This window comes from Rhinopithecus roxellana, chromosome 5, assembly GCF_007565055.1.
Source record: "Rhinopithecus roxellana isolate Shanxi Qingling chromosome 5, ASM756505v1, whole genome shotgun sequence".
In the NCBI taxonomy this organism is placed as follows: Eukaryota; Metazoa; Chordata; class Mammalia; order Primates; family Cercopithecidae; genus Rhinopithecus; species Rhinopithecus roxellana.
This window is the reverse complement of record NC_044553.1, coordinates 17,504,218-17,531,740: the sequence shown is the minus strand read 5'-3', so window position 1 is coordinate 17,531,740 and position 27,523 is coordinate 17,504,218. Positions and strand designations below refer to the sequence as shown.

Sequence of the window (27,523 nt, the reverse complement as noted above, 5' to 3'; positions counted from 1 at the left end):
AATAAAGTAAAACAAACAAATAAAAACAGAGAAACCCATTCATTAAACCTACTTCAAATGAGTTAAAACTGGATATCATCACTGCCAGCCATTTCTGCTAAGAGCCATTATAAAATAACTGCAGGCAAAACCCTCTGTCTAGACCCTACAGGAAGCTTTGGGGTGGGGGTGGGCGGCTTGAGTCCATTTCTATGCAGGTATATGAAGAAATTAATCCCACAAATTGAAACCAGTATGAAATATTACTGAATATTACATCATGTTGATTTTGTGTGGGGAAGAAAGAGAAGCAAGCTGATCCTTTCGCAGAGCCTGGGTATCCAAAATTTCTGTCCCATCATCTCTTTTAATCATGTCTAGACTTAAGAAGAGCAAATAGTGATATAAACTATGATTACACATCTATGCTATCAGATAAACGTTGCAATGAATGCCAAATTTCCCCAAAATAACCCCAGTGGATTTGCTTACAATTAGATTAATAGATAAGTTTGAAGAGAATAACTTCACAAATGTTGATTCTTCTCATTCCAAAGTGTGGTATGAATCTTCATTTAAATAACTCTTTTTTATGGTATTTGAGAAAATTTTATAGTGTATGCTTATAAATAACATCTATAGTCATGTGTTGCCTAATGACATTTTGGTCAACAATGGACTGCATATGATGGTGGTCCTATGAGATTATAAAGAAGCTGAAAAATTCTTATCATCTAGTGATTTGTGTTACAAGCACCTACAGCATTCAGTACAGTAACATTCTGTAAAAGTTTGTAGCTAGGAGCAATAGGCTATCCCATATAGCTTAAGTGTGTAGTGCCCTATTATCATCTAGGTTTGTGTAAGTACACTCTGTGATGTTCACACAACGACACATTTCTCAAAACATATCCCTGTCTTGACTATATTTATGGGGACGCATGACTATATTTATATTTATTGTTAAGTTTATTCATATTTTCTATTTTGTTGTTGCTGTTGCTTCTGAAATGTTTTTTTTCCATTGCATTTCCTAGATTATTGCTAATATTATAAAGCCAAATTGATTTTTGCATTTCTACCTTCCTTTATTATTAGTCCCCATTTTCTCCATTTGATTCTGTTGGATTTCTCTATATTTTAACATCTACAAATAATTTTATCTCTTTTTTATCTCTTTTTATCTCTTTCATGTATTTGTAATCCTAGAATAATTTTGAGTAACAATACAAACAGTAGTCATATTCATCTTCTTCCCAACTGTGCTGAGATGTTATTGCTGTTTTCTGATAAAGGCTCTTTATCATGATAAGGAAATTTTTGTTCATTTCACAGGAATGAATGTTAACTTTTATCTGATGCCCTTCTGCATGCTGAATGTAATGAATGACAACAGTACACTCTCATCCATCACTGCTTTTTTAGGGAAAAACCCTTACTCAATTATGGTGATGACCTTGATGCTTCTCTCTCCTCTTATACATAAGCCTGAGCAAATCACATCAGTTCTTCCTCCAAAATACACTCCCAGTACCCCTACTTTGTTCATCTCTATGCCACCTGGCTCCAACTGTCATCGTTTCTTACCTGATCTGCAATCCACTGCTTTCACCTTTGCTTGCCTACTCGCCATTTGCCACACAACACCTATGATGGCTGGCTGGGCTGATTTGTTTCTCCTCCACATCCTCCTTAAATGAGGAGTTTCACTTGCATTCTGATGGCCCTAAAGAATTTTGTTGTAGGACTGATCCTGAAGGTTTGACTTCTTACTAATAGTTGTGACCCTTGTTCCTCCAAAAGGGAGAGATTAGACTTTTCAGAGTCCTACTAACTCCACTGGACCAATCAACAGCAGTTAGGGGTCAAATCCCAGCTTTTCCATTTTGGCACATGGTGTGACCTATGGGACTTGGCCAGTGGGTGGCGAACACATGGAACAGATCTGAATATCACTATAAAGGCTTCGATAACTGACCTGACACCGAACCACAGCCCACAAAAGTGGGTTGGAAATTTCCACCTGAACCTAACCAGGCAGATTCACTGCCAAAACAAGACAACCTCCTTAGGATTTAAAGAAGATACAGCATCTCATAACATAATATTCAAAATGTTCAGGATATAATCCTAAACTACTTAGCGTATGAATCATTGGAAAATTCTCAGTTTGTGAGAAGAAAAGACAAACAACAGTCCAGCGCAAGAAAACACAAATGATGGAATTACCAAAGGCTAGAAACAGCCATTATAACTGTACCCTAAAAAGTAGGGTAAACACACCTGGAGTGACTGGAAAGGCTTAAAGTCTCAGCAAGAAATATAAAATATGAGCAACAGACATTGTAGAACTGAAAACTACAATGACAGAAAGTTTTAAAGAGTCATTAGATGGATTCAGTAGCAACAGAGATGATAAAGAGTTGGTGAAAGACCAAAGGAAGCATAAACAGCCTCAGAAAACTGGAAAAATGCCAAAAGGCCTAATATTCAGGTCACCTGAGTCCCAGAAGAAGCGATATAGCAGAAAAGAAATATGGAAAAACAATGGCTGAAAACTATCCAACTTTCACAAACCAATAACTTACAGTTCCAAGAAGTTCAAACCTCCACAACATAAACTTGAGTAAGTCCACAGTCAGACACATCACAATCATGTGACACATAAAGGAAAAGTGACTCAAATTACTGCATATTTCTCATCAGAAACCATAAAAGCCAGAAGGATGTGTAACAATATTTTTTGTGTTTTTACTTTGCAAGAAAATATACAACTTAAAAAATAAAATCCCCAAACTAATCAGTTCATCAAAAATATTTCAGCCTACAGCCTACAGAAACTGCTACCATTTAGAACTGTACAGCATTATCATCTCAGTGTGTAGTGGCACACATGCAAATAGAATAGACCATATGAGGACACATTACAACTTACGAACTCAAATTTGTTCAACACTGTAAACAACATATAGTGTAGATGACAGGAAAGCTCTCAGGTAATGTTTATTTCACAAACATGACCTTGGAAGAATTAATAAGATAGCATCTCAGTTATTTACATAAAAATAGAAAAATCAGCTTGAGTTTAAGGTGGCAAATCTTTCTGTAAAACTAGCCAATCTTTCACCCAGATTGAAGTTTTAAAATTTGCTCTTTGAACAGGGATAATGACATCTTACTGCAAATAATGTAAAATATTTTTTAACTACTCAGGTCATATTTTGTATTAAATTTAATAAAAAGTAAAAGTAAGAAAGCTAAGTTTTTACTTTGGGAAATATTAACATTTATGCACAAGATGAGAACAAGACTTAAAAAAACAACTTGATAGAACTCAGGAACCCCTCCAATAAATGTAAACATTGGAAGACTTCAGAATTTATTTCAAGATCCTCACTAAATCATTGGAGCAGTAATGTTCTAATATTTATCTCATGGTAAGCATCAAAATTGTTCTGTATTTTCACTACATAAATTTTATTTCATGTCTACTCTGGAAATGAGATGCAACAAAGGTTAACAAAAAAATAGATGTCTCTGTTTTTAAATTAGAAGATGAATGTTCTGGGCCAGGAGCGGTGGCTCACGCCTGTAATCCCAGCACTTTGGGAGGCTGAGGTGGGTGGAGTTAAGGAGTTCGAGACCAGCCTAGCCAACATGGTGAAACCCTGACTCCACTAAAAATACAAAGTTTAGCCAGGCATGGCGGTTCATGCTTGTAGTCCCAGTTACTCAGGAGGCTGAGGCAGAAGAATTGCTTGAACCCAGGAGGCGGAGGTTTCAGTGAGCCAAGATTGTGCCACTGCACTCCAGCCTGGGCAACAGAGCAAGACTCCATCTCAAAAAAAAAAAAAAAAAAGAACATGAGTGTTCAAAGTTTGCATTAACCTCAGAAGTATCCTCTTGCCATACTACTAATTTATATTTTTAAACAATATTTTTAAAATATTAAAAGTAAGTAACTATCAACCCAGAATTGTACAATCAAAGAAGAAGGTTATTTTCTTTGAAAGTACAACAAAATAAAGACATTCTCACATGAAATAAAATAAGGCAATTCATCTCCAACCGACCTGCTTTAAATAAACTTTTTTTTCTGTTATATCTTCAGATACATGAGAAATGATACTAGAGGGAACCCTGGAACATCAAGAATGAAACAAGATCAACAGATATGGTAAATATTTGATAAATAATAATGTTCTCCTAAGCTCTTTAAAACAGGAACTATGATTGAAAACAAAAATTATAATATTGCTTATGAGGTTGTTAATGTGTATGACATGTAGTATGTAGTATGCCTTCCAAAATTAATTTTTTTAAATAACAAGACTTGAAAGTCAAAATTATGCCTTGATCCATGGGCTGCAGAATGGATGCTGTATTAGCAGACATGAAAAAACATTAATCTCCTTGTACATCTCCATCAGAGCTCTTGGATGACCAGGTGCATTGTCAATGTACAGTAATCTTTCGAAATAAATCTTTTTTTTTTTTTTCCCTGAGCAGTAGGTCTCAAGAGTAGGTTTAAAACATTCAGTAAACTATGCTGTAAACAGATGTGCTGCCATCTAGGTTTCGTTGTTCCATTTCTAGAACACAGGCAGAGTAGATTTAGCATCATTCGTTAAGGGTTCTAAAATTTTCTGAATGGTAAATGAGCATTGGCTTCAAGTTAAAGTCATGAGCTGCATTAGCTCCTAATAAGAGGGTGAGCCTATCCTTTGAAGTTCTGAAGACAGTCATTGACTTTTCCTCTCTAGCTATGAAAGTCCTAGAGGGTATCTTCTAATAGAAGGCTGTTTCATATATATTGAAAATCTGTTGTTTAGTGTTGCCATCTTCATCATTGGTCTTAGCTAGATCTTCTGGATAACTTGCTGCAGTGTGTACATCTGCCCTTGTTGCTTCACTTTGCACTTGTATATTATGGAGATGGATTTTTTTTGTTTTTTTTTGAGATGGGAGTTTCACTCTTGTTGCCCAGGCTGGAGGGCAATGGCATGATCTTGGCTCACTGCAACTTCTGTCTCCTGGATTCATGCGATTCTCCTGCCTCAGCCTCCCAAGTAGTTGGGATTACAGGCACCCACCACCACACCCAGCTTTTTTTTGTTTGTTTTTTTTTTTGTATTTTTGTATTTTTAGTAGAGACTGGGTTTCACCAACCATACAGGGTTGGCCAGGCTGGTCTCGATCTCCTGACTTCAGGTGATCCACCTGCCTTGGCCTCCCAAAGTGCTGAGATTACAGGCATGAACCAGTGCACCTGGCCCTGGAGATGGCTCTTTTAACTTCATGAACAAACCTCTGCTAGTTTCAAACTTTGCTTCTGCAGCTTCTTCACCTCTCTGTCTTCACAGAATTGAAAAATTAGGGCTTTGCTCTGGATTAGTCTTTGGCTTCAGGGAAACTTACTCCACATCAGCAAGAAGGCTGTTTCACTTCCTTATCATTTGTGTTCACTGGAGTAGCACTTTTAATGTCCGTCAAGAGCTTTTCCTTTGCATTCACAACTTGGGTAACTGGTGCAAGAGACCGAGCTTTTGGCCTGTCTGGGCTTTCAACAGTCCTTCCTCACTAAGCTTAATCATTTCTAGCTTTTGATTTAAGGTGAGAGACTTATGACCCTTCTTTACACCTGAATATTTAAGGGCTGTTGTAGGTTATTAATTAGCCTAATTTCAATGTTATTGTGCCTCAGGGAATAGGGAAGGCTGAGGAGAGGGAGAGAGATTAGGGAGTGGCCAGTGGAGCAGTCAGAACAGACAACATTCATTGAGAAAGTTCACCATTTTAAATTGGCATAGTTCATGGCGCCCCCCCAAAATTACAATAGTAATATCAAATATCACTAATCACCATAACAGATACAACAATAATGAAAAAGTTGAAATACTGCAAAGATTACCTAAATGTGACACAAAGACATGAAGTAAGCCCATGCTGTTGGAAAAATGGCACTGATATACTTGCTTGACACAGGGTTGCCACAGACCTTCAGTTTATAAAAAAATGCAACATCTGTGAAGTGCTATACAGCGAAGCACGATAAAACAAGGTGTGCCTGTATATATATATAGTCGTGCACTGCGTAACAGTGTTCTGGCCAAAAACAAGAGCACATATATGACAGTGGTCCAGTAAGATTATAATGGAGCTAAAAATCTTCCCATTATTCAGGTGTTTGTGGTGATAAACCTACCGCGCTGCCAGCTGTATAAAAGGACAGCACCTACAATTATGTACTGTACATAATACTTGATAATGATAATGAACAACTATGTTACTGGTTTATGTATTTACTACACTGTACTTCTGTTATCTAAGGTAAGTATTCTTTCACTTACTTAAAAAAAAAAAAAGTTAGCTGTAAAACAGCCTGAGGCTGGTCTTTCAGGAGGTATTCCAGAAGAAGACACTATTATCATGGGTGATGACAGCCCCAAGTGTTACTGTCCCTGGAACCTTCCAATGGGACAAGAAATGGACGTGGAAGACAGTGATATTGATAACCTTGGCCTTATGTAGGCCTAGGCTACTAGGCTGATATATGAACTAGGCTGATGTATGTGTTTGCGTCTTAGTTTTCAACAAAAAAAAAAATTAAAAAGTAAAAGATTTTTAAACTTTTTAATAGAAAAATGTTTATAGAATAAAGATATAAAGAAAATATTTTTGTGGCCGGGCGCGGTGGCTCAAGCCTGTAATCCCAGCACTTTGGGAGGCCGAGACGGGCGGATCACGAGGTCAGGAGATCGAGACCATCCTGGCTAACACGGTGAAACCCCGTCTCTACTAAAAATACAAAAAAAACTAGCCGGGCGAAGTGGCGGGCGCCTGTAGTCCCAGCTACTCGGGAGGCTGAGGCAAGAGAATGGCGTAAACCCGGGAGGCGGAGCTTGCAGTGAGCTGAGATCCGGCCACTGCACTCCAGCCTGGGCGACAGAGCGAGACTCTGCCTCAAAAAAAAAAAAAAAAAAAAAAAAGAAAATATTTTTGTACAACTGTAATGTATTTGTGTAAGGTAAGTGTTATAATAAAAGATTCAAAAGTTTTAAAATGTCAAAAATGTATAAAGTAAAAAAGTTACAGTAAGCTAAGGTTAATTTACTATTGAAGAAAAAAGTTCTTTAAATTTAGTGTAGCCTAAATGTACAGTGTTTATAAAGTCTACAGTAGCATATACTAATGTCCTTGGCCTTCACATATACTTACAACTTACTGACTCGCCTGGAGCAACTTCCAGTTAAGCAAGCTCCATTCATGGTAAGTGTCCTAAACAAGTGTACCATTTTTTATCTTTTTTTTTTTTTTTTTTTTGAGACGGAGTCTCAAAGCACATGAAAACATGTTAACATCATTAGCCACTAAAAACATGTAAAATCAAAACATAATTAAATACTACTACACACCTAGTAGAACTGCTTAACAAACAAAACCTGACAATACCAAGTACTGGCAAGGATGTGGAACATCTGGAACTCTTTACACATTGCAGGTGAGAATGCAAAATGGTGCAGCGACTCTGGAAAACAGTTTGGCAATTTCTACAAAATTAAATATCCAATTATCATATGACCCATTCCCAGGTATTTAACCTAAAGAAATGAAAACTTCTATTCACACAAAAACCTACACACAAAGCAGCTCTATTCATAATCACCAAGAACTGGAAGCAACCCAAACACCCTTAAATGAGAGACTGGATCCACAGTGGCATACTAGTCAGTGATAAAAAGGAACAAACTAGCAATACATGCAAAACCATGATGAATCTCCACAGCACTGTGCTACGTGAAAGAAGCCAGTCTCAGAAGGCTCTATACTGCATGACTCCATTTACATGACATTCTGGAAACGGCAAAACTATCTTGATGGGGAATGCATTAATGGTAGTCAGGGGTTAGGAGTAGGACGAATGTGTGACCACAAAGGAGCAGCACAAGAGAATAACAGAATCATAATCATTAAGCTGTACACACACACACACACACACACACACACACACACACACACACACAGAGTTAATTCTACTCTATTTTTTTTTTTTTTTAAAGAAGTTGGCTTACAGTGATAAAATTGCCTTTTTTTCCTCTGCTTTTTCAAGAAAACATCTCATCCTTAAGACACAGACCCAATGCCAGCATTTTGTGAAGTCTTCCCCTCTGTAACTCAGGGAGAGTCAGCAGCCTGGATCATGTTTTCATGGTACTTTGTTCATATCTCTATGCTCATGTTTAGTTATCTTCCTCCCCCTACTAGACCAGAAAATTCAAGTTGATTCCCAACTGGATTATGATCAGGTAAACAAATATATATTGAGTGTATAGTACATAAACTAGACATTCACTAATGTTTATTTCTGTATTGCTAATACTCAAATGACAAACAATTAGAATATTAGTACTATAATATTTATCACATTCACTCACTCACCTAACATATGTGAGATTAAATCTAATAGGCAGTTGGAAGTCCAGCTGAATTGTAGCACATTGATGGTATCTGCCAATAGCATCCTTGATTTTTATGTCAATCTACAAATTAAATAATGTTTTCTTAGAGAGGGTATTTATTTTTCTTTTAAATTTTACTTAAAAGAAGCATATGGTCTACTTACTTTAGGGCCATAAAATGCTCCATCACCTGGGTTCATTTTCCATGGTTCTCCAAATTCCATCAAGCTATTCTGTAGTTGCTTTTCCAAAAGAAGAAAAAAGATAAAATTATACATTGTATTTTTTTTTACATACAGCTCACAAAAGTTACTATAACTCTTCATTACAGTCTATGTTAGTTCAACATGTATTTATTGAGCATCTTTTACATTCAATAAACTATTGAGCAGGGACTACACAGAGATGATTAAGGTGCCACCTGCTCTCAAGAAACATAAACATTTTAACTGGGAAGAAAAGATCATTTATAAATTGTTCCAGTGAATTTCAGGTAAGCACTAGGGAGGGGACGCTTGGTCCTCTTAACACAGGTCCCCTGTGCCCTACACAACAACCAGCTTCTGCCTCCTGGTGACGGTTCCAAGACCCATTCCTCTTGTAGGTGGGGCCTCCACACATGAAAAAGCAGGAAAGCCTTGATCTCACTCCCTCTTCCACTCTGAGTCTGGGTGGGTAAGAAGGCCAAGAGGGCAGGCCTCGCTACTTCTTTTTTGTCTTTCCTTCACCTCTGCACATGTCTGGGAGGGTCACTTATAATTTATAGGGGTGTGGGAGCATGAGGCTCTACTTTTGTCTCCAGCCTAAGCCACTACATGCCTTCAACTTAGCTTGTAGTGAAGATGTTCCACATTGAAGGTGAGGGTGCAAGTGTGTATTAATGAAAAATTTCCCAGAGTCTTCCAGTATTCCCGTGAATCCAGCTTCCCTGGGAAGCACGTGGGCATTCCTAAGTCCTTGGCCAAAGTACTGCCAAAACACGAGCCAAACTCCCATCATCGCCTCCATCATACTGGTGCCCATGAGGGGGCAGATTTTTGGGAGTGATATGCCTCATGGGGAAATCAAAGCAGTGGCAGTCTTAGGGCCAAAGCTGCCATCATCAAGAAAGCTGACTCCTGGAGTCCTGGAAGCCTTTCCCAGGACCTCAGTCAGGATATGATCTTGAGAGAGATGGAGATTTTATTTCTGGGATCCTGGGAGTGTCCCATATAGGCCTGATCTTACAGAAGCAGCTTCTTTTCTACTTAGGACCAGAGGAAGCCACCCCCATGGAGACATTTCCTGGGCCTGGAGGCCATGCTCCGCTGTTCCACTCTGTTTCTAAAAGGAGAAGGAACACAGGTACCTGTTTCCAGGACAAATGAGGCCCTCCTACAGCAGATACCAAGTGATGGAAAGAATTCTGGGGACTGCAAGAGGCTAAAAAGCCAAGGAAAGGCGAAGTTTTGGAGAAGAGGATAAAGCAGGGGTCACTGCTGTTCCTTGGGCCTTGGAGGACACAGAACAGGAGGGCACAGTAGGAGCTGCCAGAGCCAAAAAAGCATTGGATTCATGCAAGATGTGTCTCTTTCAAACTGTTTCAGACACTTCTGAAAACAAAATATTTAAATGCTCATCTCAGTGATTTCCAGACCAGGGTTAGATATTTGAGAGAAATATCCCAAAAGCAGAAGCAGGTCCATCCAGTCACACCCTTGGGTGACCTCAGGCTTGGTTGCTGAACTATTTACTCCCATCAGTTAAGAAAAGAGCAAAAATGCTGGGACTTCCAGCCTATCCTCTCCATGCCAGGTCTATACCTGGTCCATCCCTTTTTCAGCTCCCCATACCCCACCAAACTTCAAATGAATAGAGTAATGACAATGATACCAGCACCTAACATCTACTGGGCACTTACATGTGCCTGGCATTATGCCTAACACTCCTGTAAATTACTTCATGTAAGTTCACCACACCCTCAGGAAGTAGGTATTATTGCTACATCACCACCACCATCACCACCACTGTCTCACCATCACCATTTCATGCTTGATCCTGACGCTTAGAGATCTTCTATAATTTACTCATGGAGATAAAGTACTTTCAGACTTTAAAGTCTGGAGTAAAATGGCTCCAGAGCTGGGTTCTGTGTCCTCATTTCCTCTTCCTGCTTCCACATGGCTGTTAGGTAAACTGAGTCTGCATCCTTCCCAGGGTAGTCTATCTCATTTGGCCCTCTTTGTCAATGCAGTGGATGTGGAAGAAGAGCTCAGGGTGGGCACGGGTCAGTGGGGAGGAGAAAGCCCTATTTAGAGCTCAAGGCTAAACTGCTTTTGTGCAGCTTCTGCTTGGCTTCTGTACCTATTAATCATGTAAAAGTAATTGTTACACTATTAATCCAGTGCTTCTCTGATTCATATTTCTTGTATTTGTGTGTTAAGCTCCCATGAGTACAGTAGTCCCCCTTATCTGTGGTTTCATTTTTCTCAGTTTCAGTTACCCGCAGTCGACTGAGGTCTGAAAATATTAAATGGAAAATTCCAGAAATAAACAACTCATAAGTTTTACACTGTGCACTGCTCTGAGGAGCAGGATAAAGCACTATCCTACTCTGTCCTACCTGGGATGTGACTCGTCCTTTTGTCCAGAGTCTCCATGCTGGGTGCACTGCCCACCTGTTAGCCACTTACGAGCTGTCATGTTTCAAATCAACTGTGCAGTATCACAGTGATTACGTTCACATCACCCTTATTTTCCTTAACCATGGCCTCAAAGCACAAGAGTTATGTTACTAGCAATCTGGATGTGCCACAGTGAAGCCACAAAATGCTTCCTTTAAGTGAAAAGGTGAAAGTTATCAATTTAATAAGGAAAAAAAATCCTATGCTGAAGTTGCTAAGAGCTATGGTTAAAAAAAAATCTTCTATCCATTGGGTAAGTTGTGAATTAGTGAAGAAGGAAAAAAAAATTCATGCTAGTTTTGCTGTTGCACCTCACACTGCAAAAGTTCCAGCCATAGTGCATGAAAAGTGCTTAGTTAAGAAAGCGCATTAAATCCCAGCACTTTGGGAGGCCGAGGTGGGAGGATCAGGAGGACAGGAGATAGAGACCATCCTGGCTAACATGGTGAAGCCCCGTATCTATTAAAAATACAAAAAATTAGGCCGGGCGCGGTGGCTCAATCCTGTAATCCCAGCACTTTGGGAGGCCGAGACGGGCGGATCATGAGGTCAGGAGTTCCAGACCATCCTGGCTAACACGGTGAAACCCCGTCTCTACTAAAAAATACAAAAAGCTAGCCGGGCGAGGTGGCTGGCGCCTGTAGTCCCAGCTACTCGGGAGGCTGAGGCAGGAGAATGGCGTAAACCCGGGAGGTGGAGCTTGCAGTGAGCTGAGATCCGGCCACTGCACTCCAGCCCGGGTGACAGAGCGAGACTCCGTCTCAAAAAAAAATACAAAAAATTAGCCGGGTGTGGTGGCGTGTGCCTGTAGTCCCAGCTACTCGGGAGGCTGAGGCAGGAGAATGGTGTGAACCTGGGAGGTGGAGCTTGCAGTGAGCCGAGATCGTGCCACTGCACTCCAGCCTGAGCAAAAGAGCAAGACTCCGTCTCAAAAAAAAAAAAAAAAAAAAAAAAAAAGAAAGGGCATTAAATTTCTGGGTGAAGGCACGAACAGATAGGTGTCCTAACCTGATTGCCGTCAACTTGGTACCATCCAGGGTTTCAGGCATCCACTTGGGGTCTTATTCTCCATGGATAAGTGGGGACTATTATATTCCAAGGAGAGTACTAACAGGCAGAGCAGGATATCTGGCCATGACACCATCCTCATTTTTAATAAAAGCGAACACAGGAAACACACTATATCCTTTGTTTATTAAGGAAAAAAAGCAATGTGATGAGCTCCTTATCTTGGTTTTGTAAAGCTTAGATGTAACGTCTTTGAGCGTGGGTGTCTTCAGACAGACACAGGGCAGGGCATGACAGGACATGACTATAAAGGGGACTCCAGCATCAAGTATGCACATCTACATCTAGACCATGCAGCCCTGGGACTCTACAGTTGAACTAAGATGACTCAACAGGCAATGGTTTAAAATAAACCTCACAAACCGAGAGTTATAGCAATCAGAGGATTTCTTTAAAAACCTGAACCAGTTCTTAGTGACCAGCACTGAAAGACTATAAGTAAAAGCCAGATATGAACTTTAAGTGTGAAGCAAATGTAAGGTATTATTATCACCACCACAAGGAAAACGGGATAACCTCATTCTACAACCTATACATTTATCCCACAATTTCCAGTTTCAAAATTTCTATTACAAATTATTGCATCCTCCTGCAAAGAAGCGCAGCCTCTCAGGTGTTTTCCATACGACTAAAATGAAGAGGAAGTGCAAGGTGTCTCTCTTACCTTCTCAGCCTCATTCCACATCTCAATCTCTCCTAGGAAGTTTTCCGGCCTTGTTGACAGGTTTAATTGAAAGGAGAAGCCAAATGTTGAGTAAACAGACTGCAAAAACTGCAAACACCCCTTTATTTCTTCTTCAATCTGAAATCAAAGCAAATGAAACATTCAAAAAGAACGTCAAATTAAATTCATTTATGTTTTAAAAAATAAATTTCTTCATGCCAGACAGAAATAAAGTATGTTTTTAATGGAGTACAGTTGGTGACCCTGTTTTGGTTGTTCATCCAATCCTGAGTTGAATCTTCATTTGAGTGCTAGGCACATGCGGGCTGGCAGATTCTCCAGGCCAGAGCAGGGAACGGAGGAGTAGGCAAGGGAACTGTACTGTGAAAAGGCAGCGCCACGCACAGGAGAACGGCAAGGAGGGGCTGCCCAGAGGAAGTGAGACTAAGCTGCAGCAGGGGACAAGCAAACGCTCTGCATGGAGTGGTAGCTCAGGAGCTCTGTGAGCAGAGGACACCTTGAGTTGAAGACTCAGTGGACAGAGGAGCAGACTAAGTCAGGGGGCTGCATGTGATGGGATGAAGGGCAGAGGGGCAGCGTGGTAGGTGAGCAGGCTAGAGGCAGGCAGGGGCCAGAGAAAATTAAGTGCTTTCAAAGCCAGGCGAATGTATGGATTTTTTAGCCTGAGAACAATGGGGAGGCAATGAAGGGTTTTTTTGTTTTGTTTTGTTTAAGCAGGGGACTAACATGACCCAATGTGTTCTTTCTTTCACAGTATGTGGAATGAATTGGCAAGATTAGAAGACAGCCCCGTCAGGAAGCTGGCAGAGTCAATTAGGAGCAAGATGATGGTGGCTTAAACCAGAGAGAAGCACCTGAAATGCAGGGAGTTTTATGGATTTGAGATATCAAGTCTTTCTTTCATTAACTGCGATGGCTAGTTTCTTGTTTTGTTTTGTTTTTTGAGACAGTCTTGCTCTGTCACCCAGGCTGGAATGGAGTGATGTGATCCTAGCTCACTGCCACCTGCCTCTCGGGTTCAAGCGATTCTTATGCCTCCGTCTCCTGAGTAGCTGGAACTACACGTGCTCGCCACCATAATCGGCTAATTTTTGTATTTTTTTTTTTTTTAGTAGAGAAGGGGTTTCGCCATGTTGGCCTGGCTGGTCTTGAACTCCTGGCCTCAAGTGACTCACCCGCCTCAGCCTCCCAAAGTGCTGGGATTATAGGCATGAGCCACTATACCGAGTCTTTTTTTTTTTTTTAAGTTCCTGGGTACATGTGCAGGATGTGTAGTTTATTACACAGGTATATGTGTGCCATGGTGGTTTGCTCCACCTATCAACCCATCACCTAGGTATTTAAGCCCAGAATGCATTAGCTATTTATCCTGATGCTCTTCCTCCCCCAGATTCCCTCTGACAGGCCCCAGTGTGTGTTGTTCCCCTCCCTGTGTCCATCTGTTCTCATTGTTCAGTTCCCACTTGTAAGTGAGAACATAGGGCGTTTGGTTTTCTGTTCCTGTGTTAGTTTGCTGAGGATAGTGGCTTGTGATGGCTGCTTTTAAGTGTCAACTTGACTGAGCTAAGAGATGCCAGACAGCTGGCCACCTTTACAACATTTATTTCTGGGAATGCCTGTGAGGGTGTTTCTTGAAGAGATGAGCATCTGAATCAGTGGAATAGGTAAACAACTTCCACCCTCCCCAATGTGGGTGGGCCTCATCCAATCTGTTGAGGGCAAGAATAGAACTCAAAGGTAGAGGAAGGGCAAATTCTGTCTCTTTTTGAGTTGGGACATTTATTTTCTCCTGTTCTCAGACATTGGAGCTCCTGGTTCTCAGGCCCACCAACTCTGGAACTTACACCAGCTCCCTCCTCTGCTCATCCCACTGAGGCTTTTGGCCTCAAACTGGGAGTTACACCATCAGCTTTCCTAGTTCTCCAGCCTTTTTTGTTTTTTTTTGAGATGCAGTTTTGCTCTTGTTGCCCAGGCTGGAGTGCAATGGCGCGATCTCAGCTCACCGCAACCTCTGCCTCCCGGGTTCAAGCGATTCTCCTGTCTCAGCCTCCCGAGTACCTGGGATTACAGGCATGCGCCACCACGCCTGGCTAATTTTGTATTTTTAGTAGAGACAGGGTTTCTCCATGTTGGTCAGTCTGGTCTCGAACTCCCAACCTTAGGTGATCTGCCTGCCTCGGCCTCCCAAAGTGCTGGGATTACAGGCATGAGCTACCATGCCTGGCCTTTCTCCAGTTTTTAATTGGCATATCATGGGACTTCTCAGCCTCCAAAATCAAGTGAGCCAATTCCTGTAATAAATCTCCTCATATATCTATATATTCTACTGTCTCTGTTTCTTTGGCGAACACTGACTAATACAAACATAATATAAACAATAACTTCCCACATGCTAAGCACTCTGCAGGATGCAGAGAATTCAGGAAAGAATGAAATTACCAGGAAGTAATAATATGTTTAGGTACAGTGATCAATAGGGCTTATAGATTTCCTGTTATCAGCCAGGTATGTTGGCTCATTCTTGTAATCCCAGAACTTTGGGAGGCCAAGGTGTGTGGATTACCCGAGGTCAGGAGTTTGAGACTAGCCTAGCCAACATGGCTAAACCCCGCCTCTAATAAAAATACACACACACACACACACACACACACACACACACACACACATGAATTAGCCAGGCATGGTGGCGCACACCTGTAATTCCAGCTTCTCAGGGGGCTGAGGCACAAGCTGGGAGGTGGAGATTGCAGTAAGCAAGATTGCACCATTGCACTCCAGCTTGGGTGACAACAGCAAAACTCCACCTCAAAAAAAAAAAAAAAAAAAAAAAAAAGATTTCCTGTTAACATCCTGCTATTGATTTCTACTTAAAATCCATGGGGTTGGAAAAAACACTTTGTATAATTTCAATTCTTTTAAACTTGTTGAGCTTTGTTTGATGGCCCAGGATATGATCCACCGTAGTTTAAATGTTTTGTGGGCACTTGAACAGAATATGTGTTCTGCTGTTGTTGGGTGCTCTACACAAGTCAGTTAAGTTGATTGTACAGTGGAGCTCTTCTATATCATTGCTGATTTTCTGCCTAGTTGTTCTGTTCTTTTTTGAGAGAGGGGTGTTGAAGTTTCCAAATATAATTGTGAATTTGTCTATTTCTCCTTTCAATTTACCAGTTTTTGCTTTACATATTTTGCAGCTCTGTTGTATGATGCCCACACATCTACGATTGCTATGTCTTTGTGGTGGATTGACCCTTTTATCATTATATAATCTCTGTCTTGAAGTCTATTTTATCTGATATTAATATAGCCATCCTAGATTTCTTTTGATTATTTGTATAATATTTTGCCATCCTTTTATTTTCAATCTGACTTCAGTGTTATTAGTTGGAGTGTATTTCTTGTAGGAAGCATATTGTTGGGTCATTTTTTTTTTTTTTGAAATGGAATATCACTGTCGCCCAGGCTGGAGTGCAGTGGCATGCTCTCGGCTCACTGCAACCTCTGCCTCCCAAGTTCAAGTGATTCTCTTGCCTCAGCATCCTCAATAGCTGGGATTACAGGTGTGCACCACCACACCCAGCTAATTTATGTATTTTTAGTACAGATGGGGTTTCACCATGTTGGTTAGGCTGGTCTTGAACTACTGACCTCGTGATCTGGCCACTTTGGCCTCCCAAAGTGCTGGGATTACAGGCGTGAGCCACCTCGCCCAGCCTGGGTCATATTTTTTAATCCATTATGTCAATCTCTTTTAATTGGTTTATTTAGACCATTTACACTTAATGTAATATGTTAAGGCTTTACACTGCCTTTTTGTTTCCTTCTTGTCCTCTCTTGTTACTCATTTCTGTTTTCTTTTTCCTGTCTTCCTATGGATTACTTTAACATTTTTTTGGAATTCAATTCCAATTTGTCTATAGGTTCTCTTAGTGTATCTCTGTCTATAGCTTTGTTTTTCAGTGGTTTTTCTAGGTATTATATAACTTATCAGTCTAGATATTGTCACTTTACCAGCTCAGGTGAAGTACAGAAACTTTTATTACCTTTACCCTTCCCCATTTATAGTATACTTTTCTTAAACATTTCTTCTACATACATTTAGAACATCAGAAAGAGCATGTGATTTTTACTTCAACGATCAACTATAATTTAGAAAACGCAAAAGAAAGAAAATATATTGTATTTACCCGTTTTTATTTTCACAATCTTTTTCTTCCTAAAGTTCCGTGACTCCTCTTTTCATCATTTCTTTTCTGTTTAGAAAAATTCCTATAGTCATTCTTTTGGTGGGTCCAATGTCTTGATTTCCCCTCAATTCCTGAAGGGTATTTTCTATAGACATAGATTTCTGGGTTGAAAATTCCTTTTTCTTTTTTCAGCACTTGAACAGTATTGTGCCACTTCCTTCTGGCCTCCAGGATTTTGTTTTTGTTTTTGTTTTTTAATGAGAAATTGCTATCAAATTGTTTTTCTCTTTAAAGGTAATGCATCATTTTTCTCCTTGCTTGCAAGCTTTTTCTTTGTCTTTAGTTTTCAGTTTACTATGATGTATCTTGGTGTAGGTTTCTTTGAATTTATTCTGAACAGTTTCTTGAATCTGTAGATGTCTTTTGCCAAATTTGGCAAATTGTCATCTATTATTTCTTTGAGTACTTTTTCACTCCCACCTTCAGTCTCCTCTCCTTTCAAAATTATGATGATATGAATGTCAGATATCTTGTTATATCCCACTGTTCTCAGGCTCTGTTCTTTTCTCTTTCAGTCTGTTTTCTCTCTGTTTTTCAGACTGGGTAATTTCTGTTCTTGTCTTCAAGTCTGTCCTTACCATTCTGCTTATGAATCTGTTCACTGAATATTATATTTCTCAGTTCAAAATTGCCATTTGGTTCTTCTTTATATCTTCTATTTCTTTCCTGAGATTTTCTGTTTATTTGCTGACTTTGTAATTTTTGTTTGTTTCAAGTGTGTTAGTAATTGCTCATTAGTTAGTAATTGCATTTTTATGGCGGTTGCTTTAAAATATCTGTCAGACAATTGTAACATCTTTGTTATCTCAGTGTTATTTGTTCATAGATTGTCTTTTTAAATTCAAACTGAGATTTTTCTTGTTCTTAGCATGATGAGTGATTTTCAATTTCTTAAACCTGGACATTTTGGGTTTTATAATAAGCCGCTGGATCTTAAATGTTGTTTTAGCTGACTTCCACTGACGCTCTTCCAGCAGGGGGAAGACAGTACTGGCCAGTTACTGTCAGGTGGGAAAAGCAGTCCAAGTTTTTGGAAAGGAAGGGGAGAGGAGTTCCTCATTACTTCTGGGTTGCATGGGTGTTCTAGCTCTCCCTCCATGGCCATTACTGCACACAGGATACATGGGCTCATGACCAATGGGCAGTGAAAAAGTCTTATCTTTCCACTAGATGTCTTCTGATACTACTCAAGCAGGAGTGGAAGAGGCACCTCATTACTTCCAGGGGAGGGTGAAAGTCCAAGCTCCCCACATTGTCTTCACTGACACTGCTGGGTTGGGGGAGGGGGATGGGATATTCTGTTAATGCAGGAGTAAAAGTCCCAGCTTCCTAATAAGCCTTCTCTTACCCATTCCAACAGGTGTTGGGGTACTTATTTAGAGCCTGGTGAGAGTTAAAATATAAGCTCCTCAATCAGCCTTTGCTGGCATATAAAGGGCCACAGTATTTTTCTGTGGTGTCTGGCTAAAAAAAAGTTTTAGATATTGTCTAAAACTTTTCTATCTTTCTAGGCTGCCCCTTTCCCAGTCCTTTGGCTACAGCAAGCAGACTTCTGTTGGCCTGTTTTATCTATGCCTGTTGGCATTTGTTGGTTGCCAAGTCTGGAATATATGTGGCAAAAAAACAAAACAAAACAAAAACACCTAAGGAACTCACTACCATGTTGTTTCTTAGGTCTTGATGTCCATAGCCAGTGTGACTTTGTTCTCACCACATTTCAGAGTCTCGTGTTTGTTTTATATATACTATCCAAGGTTTTTACTTGTACTTAGAGGGAAGGATAGGGAAAGCACTTACTTCATCTGCCCCAAAGCAGGTCTTTGTTGCTCATTGTTTAACTGGGTTGTCTGTTTTCTTATTGAGGTTTGAATATGCATTAAGTATTCTGGATTTAAGTCCTTTATTTGATATATGCCTCACAAATATTTTCTCCCAGTCTGTGACCTGTCTTTCCTGTGTCTGATCAGTATCTTTTGAAGAGCAGAAGTTTTAAATTTTGGGGAATCCAATTTATCAACTTTTTTCTTTTATGGATTGCCCTTTGGTGTCATATCTGAGAAATCATCACCTATCACCTAATCGCAAAGATTTTCCACAATTTTTATTCTAGAAGTTTTGTATTTTTGGGTTTTACATTTAGACCTGTGATTCATCTTAATTTTTTCATATGGTATGAGGTATGAATCCTCATACCTCATGTTTTGCATATGGATATACAATCATTCCAGCATCATTTGTTGAAAATATTATCTTGCCTCCATTTTATTGCCTTTGAATCTTAATTAAAAATCAGTTGTCCATATATTTGTGTCTATTTCTAGACTCTATTTTGCTGAATTTGTCTATCTAGACCAGCATGATTACTGTAGTTTCTAATAATTCTTGAAATCAAGCATAGTGAGCCTTCCAAATTTGTTTTTATTTTTCAAAGTTCTTTTGGCTATTCTAGGTTCTTGTGATTTCTATATGAATTTTAGAATCAGCATGTGAACTCTTACAGTGAAAAAAAAGTCTGCTTGGATATTGACTGGGATTGTACTGACTTTATAGATTAATTTGGGGATAATTGATATTTTAATAATATTTAGTCTCCCAACCCATGAACAAGGTATATTTCATTTATTTAGGCCTTCTTTATTTTTTTTTATTATACTTTAATTTCTAGGGTACATGTGCACAACGTGCAGGTTTGTTACATATGTATACACATGCCATGCTGGTGTGCTGCACCCATTAACTTGTTATTTACATTAGGTATATCTCCTAAATCTGTCCCTCCCGCCTCATCCCACCCCACAACAGGCCCCAGTGTGTGATGTTCCCCTTCCCGTGTCCAAGTGTTCTCATTGTTCAATTCCCACCTATGAGTGAGAACATGCAGTGTTTGGTTTTCTGTTCTTGCAATAGTTTCCTGAGAATGATGGTTTCCAGCTGCATCCATGTCCCTGCAACGGACATGAACTCATCCTTTTTTATGGCTGCGTAGTATTCCATGGTATATATGTGCCACATTTTCTTAATCTAGTCTGTCACTGATGGACATTTGGGTTGGTTCCAAGTCTTTGCTATCATGAATAGTGCCGCAATAAACAAACGTGTGCATGTGTCTTTATAGCAGCATGATTTATAATCCTTTGGGTATATACCCAGCAATGGGATGGCTGGATCAAATGGTATTTCTAGTTCTAGATCCTTGAGGAATCACCACCCTGTCTTCCACAATGGTTGAACTAGTTTACAGTCCCACCCACAGTGTAAAAGTGTTCCTATTTCTCCACATCCTCTCCAACACCTGTTGTTTCCTGACTTTTTAATGATCGCCGTTCTAACTGGTGTGAGATGGTATCTCATTGTGGTTTTGATTTTCATTTCTGATGGCCAGTGATGATGAGCGTTTTTTCATGTGTCTGTTGGCTGCATAAATGTCTTCTTTCGAGAAGTGTCTGTTCATATCCTTCACCCACTTTTTGAGGGGGTTGTTTTTCTCTTGTAAATTTGTTTGAGTTCTTTGTAGATTCTGGGTATTAGCCCTTTGTCAGATGAGAAGACTGCAAAATTTGTTTCACATTCTGTAGGTTGCCTGTTCACTCTGATGGTAGTTTCTTTTGCTGGGCAGAAGCTCTTTAGTTTAATTAGATCCCATTTGTCAATTTTGGCTTTTGTTGCCATTGCTTTTGGTGTTTTAGACATGAAGTTGTTGCCCATGACTATGTCCTGAATGGTATTACCTAGGTTTTCTTCTAGGGTTTTTATGGTTTTAGGTCTATCATTTAAGTCTTTAATCCATCTTGAATTAATTTTTGTATAAGGTGTAAGGAAGGGATCCAGTTTCAGCTTTCTACATATGGCTAGCCAGTTTTCCCAGCACCATTTATTAAATAGGGAATCCTTTCCCCATTTCTTGTTTTTGTCAGGTTTGTCAAAGAGCAGAAGGTTGTAGATGTCTGGTATTATTTCTGAGGGCTCTGTTCTGTTCCATTGGTCTAGATCTCTGTTTTGGTACCAGTACCATGCTGTTTTGGTTACTGTAGCCTTGTAGTATAGTTTGAAGTCAGGTAGCGTGATGCCTCCAGCTTTGTTCTTTTGGCTTAGGATTGTCTTGGCAATGCGGGCTCTTTTTTGGTTCCATATGAACTTTAAAGCAGTTTCTTCCAATTCTGTGAAGAAAGTCATTGGTAGCTTGATGGGGATGGCATTGAATCTATAAATTACTTTGGGCAGTATGGCCATTTTGACAATATTGATTCTTCCTATCCATGAGCATGGTATGTCCTTCCATTTGTTTGTGTGCTCTTTTATTTCACTGAGCAGTGGTTTGTAGTTCTCCTTGAAGAGGTCCTTTACATCCCTTGTAAGTTGGATTCCTAGGTATTTTATTCTCTTTGAAGCAATTGTGAATGGAAGTTCATTCATGATTTGGCTTTCTGTTTGGCTGTTACTGGTGTATAAGAATGCTTGTGATTTTTGCACATTAATTTTGTATCCTGAGACTTTGCTGAAGTTTCTTATCAGCTTAAGGAGATTTTGGGCTGAGACGATGGGGTTTTCTAAATATACAATCATGTCATCTGCAAACAGGGACAATTTGACTTCCTCTTTTCCTAATTGAATACCCTTTATGTCTTTCTCTTGCATGATTGCCCTGGCCAGAACTTCCAACACTATGTTGAATAGGAGTGGTGAGAGAGGGCATCTCTGTCTTGTGCCAGTTTTCAAAGGGAATGCTTCCAGTTTTTGCCCATTCAGTATGATAATGGCTGTGAGTTTGTCATAAATAGCTCTTAATATTTTGAGATATGTTTCATCAATACCGAATTTATTGAGAGGTTTTAGTATGAAGGGCTGCTGAATTTTGTCAAAGCCCTTCTCTGCATCTATTGAGATAATCATGTGGTTTTTGTCTTTGGTTCTGTTTATATGCTGGATTACATTTATTGATTTGCAGATGTTGAATCAGCCTTGCATCCCAGGGATGAAGCCCACTTGATCATGGTGGATAAGCTTTTTGATGTGCTGCTGGATTCGGTTTGCCAGTATTTCATTGAGAATTTTTGCATCGATGTTTATCAGGGATATTGGTCTAAAATTCTCTTCTTTTGTTGTGTCTCTCCCAGGCTTTGAAGGCCATTACATAATGGTAAAGCGATCAATTCAACAAGAAGAGATAACTATCCTAAATATATATGCACCCAACACAGGAGCACCCAGATTCATAAAGCAAGTCCTTAGAGACCTACGAAGAGACTTAGACTTCCACACAATAATAATGGGAGACTTTAACACCCCACTGTCAACATTAGACAGATCAACAAGACAGAAAGTTAACAAGGATATCCAGGAATTGAAGTCAGTTCTGCACCAAGCAGACCTACTAGACATCTACAAAACTCTCCACCCCAAATCAACAGAATATACATTCTTCTCAGCACCACATTGCACTTATTCCAAAATTGACCACATAGTTGGAAGTAAAGCACTCCTCAGCAAATGTAAAAAAACAGAAATTATAACAAACTGTCTCTCAGACCACAGGACAATCAAATTAGAACTCAGGAGTAAGAAACTCACTCAAAACTGCTCAACTACATGGAAACTGAATAACCTGCTCCTGAATGACTACTGGGTACACTACGAAATGAAGGCAGAAATAAAGATATTCTTTGAAACCAATGAGAACAAAGATACAACATACCAGAATCTCTGGGACACATTTAAAGCAGTGTGTAGAGGGAAATATATAGCACTAAATGCCCATAAGAGAAAGCGGGAAAGATCTAAAATTGACACTCTAACATCACAATTAAAAGAACTAGAGAGGCAAGAGCAAACACATTCAAAAGCTAGCAGGAGGCAAGAAATGACTAAGATCAGAGTAGAACTGAAGGTGATAGAGACACAAAAAACCCTTCAAAAAATCAATGAATCCAGGAGCTGGTTTTTTGAAACGATCAACAAAACTGATAGACCTCTAGCAAGACTAATAAAGAAGAAAAGAGAAGAATCAAATAGACGCAATAAAAAATGATAAAAGGGGCCGGGCGCGGTGGCTCAAGCCTGTAATCCCAGCACTTTGGGAGGCCGAGACGGGCGGATCACGAGGTCAGGAGATCGAGACCATCCTGGCTAACACGGTGAAACCCCGTCTCTACTAAAAATACAAAAACTAGCCGGGCGAGGTGGCGGGCGCCTGTAGTCCCAGCTACTCGGGAGGCTGAGGCAGGAGAATGGCGTGAACCCGGGAGGCGGAGCTTGCAGTGAGCTGAGATCCGGCCACTGCACTCCAGCCTGGCGACAGAGCGAGACTCCGCCTCAAAAAAAAAAAAAAAAAAAAAAAAATGATAAAAGGGATATCACCACTGATCCCACAGAAATACAAACTACCATCAGAGAATACTATAAACACCTCTTAACAAATAAACTACAAAATCTAGAAGAAATAGATAAATTCATGGACACATACACCCTCCCAAGACTAAACCAGGAAAAAATTGAATCTCTGAATAGACCAATAACAGGCTCTGAAATTGAAGCAATAATTAATATCTTACCAACCAAAAAAGTCCAGGACCAGATGGATTCACAGCCGAATTCTACCAGAGGTAAAAGGAGGAGCTGGTATCATTCCTTCTGAAACTATTCCTATCAAGAGAAAAAGAGGGAATCCTCCCTAGCTCATTTTATGAGGCCAGTATTTAGGCCTTCTTTAAATTTATCTCAGCAATGTCTTAATGTTTTCACTGTATAGGTTGTGTACGTATGTATTACTAGCTTGGGCTGCCAGAATGAAAAACCATAGGCTGTGTGGCTTAAATAAGAAGAATTCATTCTTCACAGTTCTGCAGGCCAGGAGATCCAAGATCAGTGTGCCAGCTAATTCAGTTCCTTGGTGAGGGCTTTCTTCCCAGTTTGCTGATGGCTGACTTCTCACTGTGTCCTCACATGGCAGAGACAAAAAGGAAGCCTCTGGTATCTCCTTAAAAGGGCACTAATCCTATCATGAGGGATCCATCCTCATGATCTCATTTATACCTAATTACTTCCCAAAAGCCCCATTTCCAAACACCATCACATTGGGGGTTAGGACTTCAACATATAAATTTTGGGAGTCACAGCTCAGTCCACAGCACATATTTGTCAGTTTTATCCCAAAGTATTATCACGTTTTGTGATACTATTATAAATTGTTTCTTATTTGCAATTTCTAAGGGTTTATTGTTGAGAAATGCATATAAAATTGATTTTTATATATTGATATTCCATACTACAATTTTTCTAAATTCACCTTACTTCTAATAGCTTTTTGTAGATTCCATCTAATCTCTACATAGATGATTATGTCATTTACAAGAGTTTTAATTCTTTCCAATCTAGGTGTTTTTTATTTTTCTTTCTTAACTTTCTGCATCAGAAAGTACCTGCAGTACAATGATCAGAAAAGTAATGAGAGAATACTTACCTAATTCCTGATTTTAAGAGTAAAGCATTCAGACTTTCACTAATAAGTATGAGAACTGTAGGTTTTTCAGAGGCCTTTTATCAGGTTAAGAAAGATCCCTTCCATTTCTAGTTTTGAGAGTTTTTATCAGATATGGATGTAGAATTTGGCCAAATACTTTTTCCTGCATCTACTGAGAAGATCATATGTTTTTTGTCTTTTTGTTTTCTTTTTTTTAGTTTGTGAATGTGGGGAATTACAATATTTCATTTTCTAATGTTAAACTAACTTTTCATTCCTGGGATTCGGTCCATTTGATTAACATGTCCTTCTTAAAAAATTACTAGATTTGACGACTAAAATGTTGTTGAAGTTCTTTGAGATGTTCAGTAGTTTTTTTTAAATTTCTTTGTCTTGGCCGGGCGCGGTGGCTCAAGCCTGTAATCCCAGCACTTTGGGAGGCCGAGACGGGTGGATCACGAGGTCAGGAGATAGAGACCATCCTGGCTAACACGGTGAAACCCCGTCTCTACTAAAAACTACAAAAAAATTAGCCGGGCGAGGTGGCGGGCGCCTGTAGTCCCAGCTACGTGGGAGGCTGAGGCAGGAGAATGGCGTGAACCCGGGAGGCGGAGCTTGCAGTGAGCTGAGATCTGGCCACAGCACTCCAGCCTGGGCGGCAGAGTGAGACTCCGTCTCAAAAAAAAAAAAAAAAAAATTTCTTTGTCTTATTTTTCTATCAGTGCAAGATTAGCTTCATTAGCTTCATAAGGTGGTGAAGATTTCCTCCTCTTCAATTTTCTGGAAGAATATCTCCAGATTGGTATTATTCCTTCTTTAATGTTTGGTAGAATTCACTAGTAAAACCATCTTGGCCTGGAATTTTCTGTGTAGGAAGGTTTTTAACTATTAATCAAATTTCTGTAGTAGACACAGGGCTATTCAGATGATCTACTTCTTCTTGAGTAAAGTTTAACAGTTTGTGTCCTTCAAGGATTTATCCATTTCATCTAAGTTATTCATAAAACTGCCTTATCTTTTTAATACCTACAGAATCTGTAGTGATGACATCTGTCTCATTCCTGACATTTTTATTTGTGTCTTCTGTTTTTCCCCTCATCAGTCTGACTTCTCAGAGAACCAGCTTTTGTTTTATTTATATTCTTCATTCTCTTTTTCTATTTCAATGATTTCTGCTCTGCTCCTTCTTATTTTCTTTCCTTTGCTTCCATTACATTGGGTGTAATTTGTTCTTCTTTTTCTATCTTAAGTAAAAGCGAAGTCTTTGATTTTTCTTTTCTAATGCAGGTATTCACTGCTGTAAACATCCCTCTAAATACCACTTAAATGGCATCCCACAAATTTTGATGTGTTTTATTTCATTTGTTATATAAAATTATCTAATTTTCCTTTGGGATTTTGTGTTATCTATTTTTAATTCTATTATGCTCAGCCAGGATTAGGGTTAAACATTTGGGTTAATTAAACATTTTGTTTTAATTGAATCTCTTTCAACTTACTGAGACTTGTTTTATGGTCCAGAATATGGTCTATCTTAGTAAATATTCTACGTGCAATTTCAAAAAACAAACACTCTGATCCTTTTGTAGTTCATAAGCATGATGATTGGGTGTATACACATGCAAGATGTGCTTCCCTCACACCTTGGTACAACATTAGCATATTACCCATCCAACATGAAGCACATTGGATACAACACTGGCACATTAACCATCCACTATGAAAACCAAAGAATGTATATTCTGCTGCTGTTATATAAACACCAATCAGGTTAAACTGTTTGATATTGACCCTTTGCATGGTAATTTTAACTTGAATTAACACAAAAACTTGAAAAAGTAAATTTTAAGTTCTAGGCAATATTGAAAAACAAAACATCCAGAATTCCACCAAATCCCTTAAAATACTCCACTTAATGGAATTTAGGTTAGTAAAATCACTGAAGGCAGCCAAAGAAAACGTAACACATTTCATATCAAGAGGTGATTAACCTGTTGACCTAATTTAGAGAATCACAGCAGGTTAGAGCTGAATGAGATCTCAGAGACTAGACCAAACATCTATGTTTCAGTAACTCTGAAAGAATACAATACAAGATGTGTTCAGGGCATCACACTGAATTTGTGACCACCATGCTTCACTCTGTGTTATTGTTTACCTGCTCCACTGTGCAAAAGATGTGAGCATCATCCTGCTGGAAGCGCCTGACTCTGGTCAAGCCGCTGAGAGTCCCCGACAGTTCATTTCTGTGCAGAACTCCAAAATCAGCAAATCTCATAGGCATTTCCCTCCAAGATCGTGGACGATGGGCAAACATTAGACTAGAAAAGATGCAGTAACACACAGCTTTTACACAGCACAGAAAGATTAAATAATTATCTAAATATAAAGAAATTACAATTAAGCCTCAAAATTCATAAACTCATTATTCCAGTTCTTAGATCACCAAGTTAAAGAAAACATTTCTTCCAGAAATTAGTGAACCTTGCATTTACATCACTGCAGCACTCTGAGAAAAAAGCTTGTCTCTCTTCCCAGAAATGCTGTTCCCTTCCCTCATCCACACAGTGAATCACCATTTACTGTTTAATTCATTTCAAAGGCTACTTCTTAAATGAAGCCCTCCTAGACATTTCCCTAGACAGGATTAGGCAGTTTCTCCTCAGGCTCCTGGAACACCTCAAACATGCCATCATTATGGCACTGGTCTTTTTATAACAGATTGTCTACATGCATGGCCCTGCCCACTCTGCTTATGAGCTCCATGAGGGAATGGTTTGTGTCTTAATCACCTCTGCACTTCTAGCTCCAAGCACAAAAACCACTCAGCTATGTTCTCTGTTGAATGAAAGACTTCTTTCCTGCAGAAAGCACTCCTGGCTTCCATATCCCACTGCCTCTAAGCCATTGTAGTCTTGCTTCCTTATTCTGAGGTGTAAAAAGACAAACTTAAATTCTCTGCTTTC

The 27,523-nt window shown here is 39.4% G+C and overlaps 1 protein-coding gene and 1 non-coding gene across 6 annotated transcripts in view; one reads left to right on the top strand and one right to left on the bottom strand.

The window, feature by feature from the left end:
- The window catches only part of TARS3 (threonyl-tRNA synthetase 3), a 73,356-nt gene that overhangs the window by 7,518 nt on the left and 38,315 nt on the right, over positions 1-27,523 (bottom strand). For all 5 annotated transcript variants that reach the window (XR_004057256.1, XR_004057257.1, XM_030930248.1 and 2 more), the window contains 4 exons: positions 26,716-26,878; positions 12,834-12,971; positions 8,603-8,680; positions 8,419-8,519 (listed from right to left, as the gene is read on the bottom strand). Coding sequence is in view for 3 of the 5 variants with exons in the window: in XM_030930248.1 (XP_030786108.1) it covers positions 8,419-8,519; positions 8,603-8,680; positions 12,834-12,971; positions 26,716-26,878 (480 nt within the window). In the remaining 2 variants the exon portion in view is untranslated. The remainder of the gene's footprint in view (positions 1-8,418; positions 8,520-8,602; positions 8,681-12,833; positions 12,972-26,715; positions 26,879-27,523) is intronic.
- Positions 26,135-26,234, top strand: LOC115898067. Its single transcript, XR_004057824.1, has one exon. It is a non-coding gene; the product is annotated as a small nucleolar RNA U13 (small nucleolar RNA).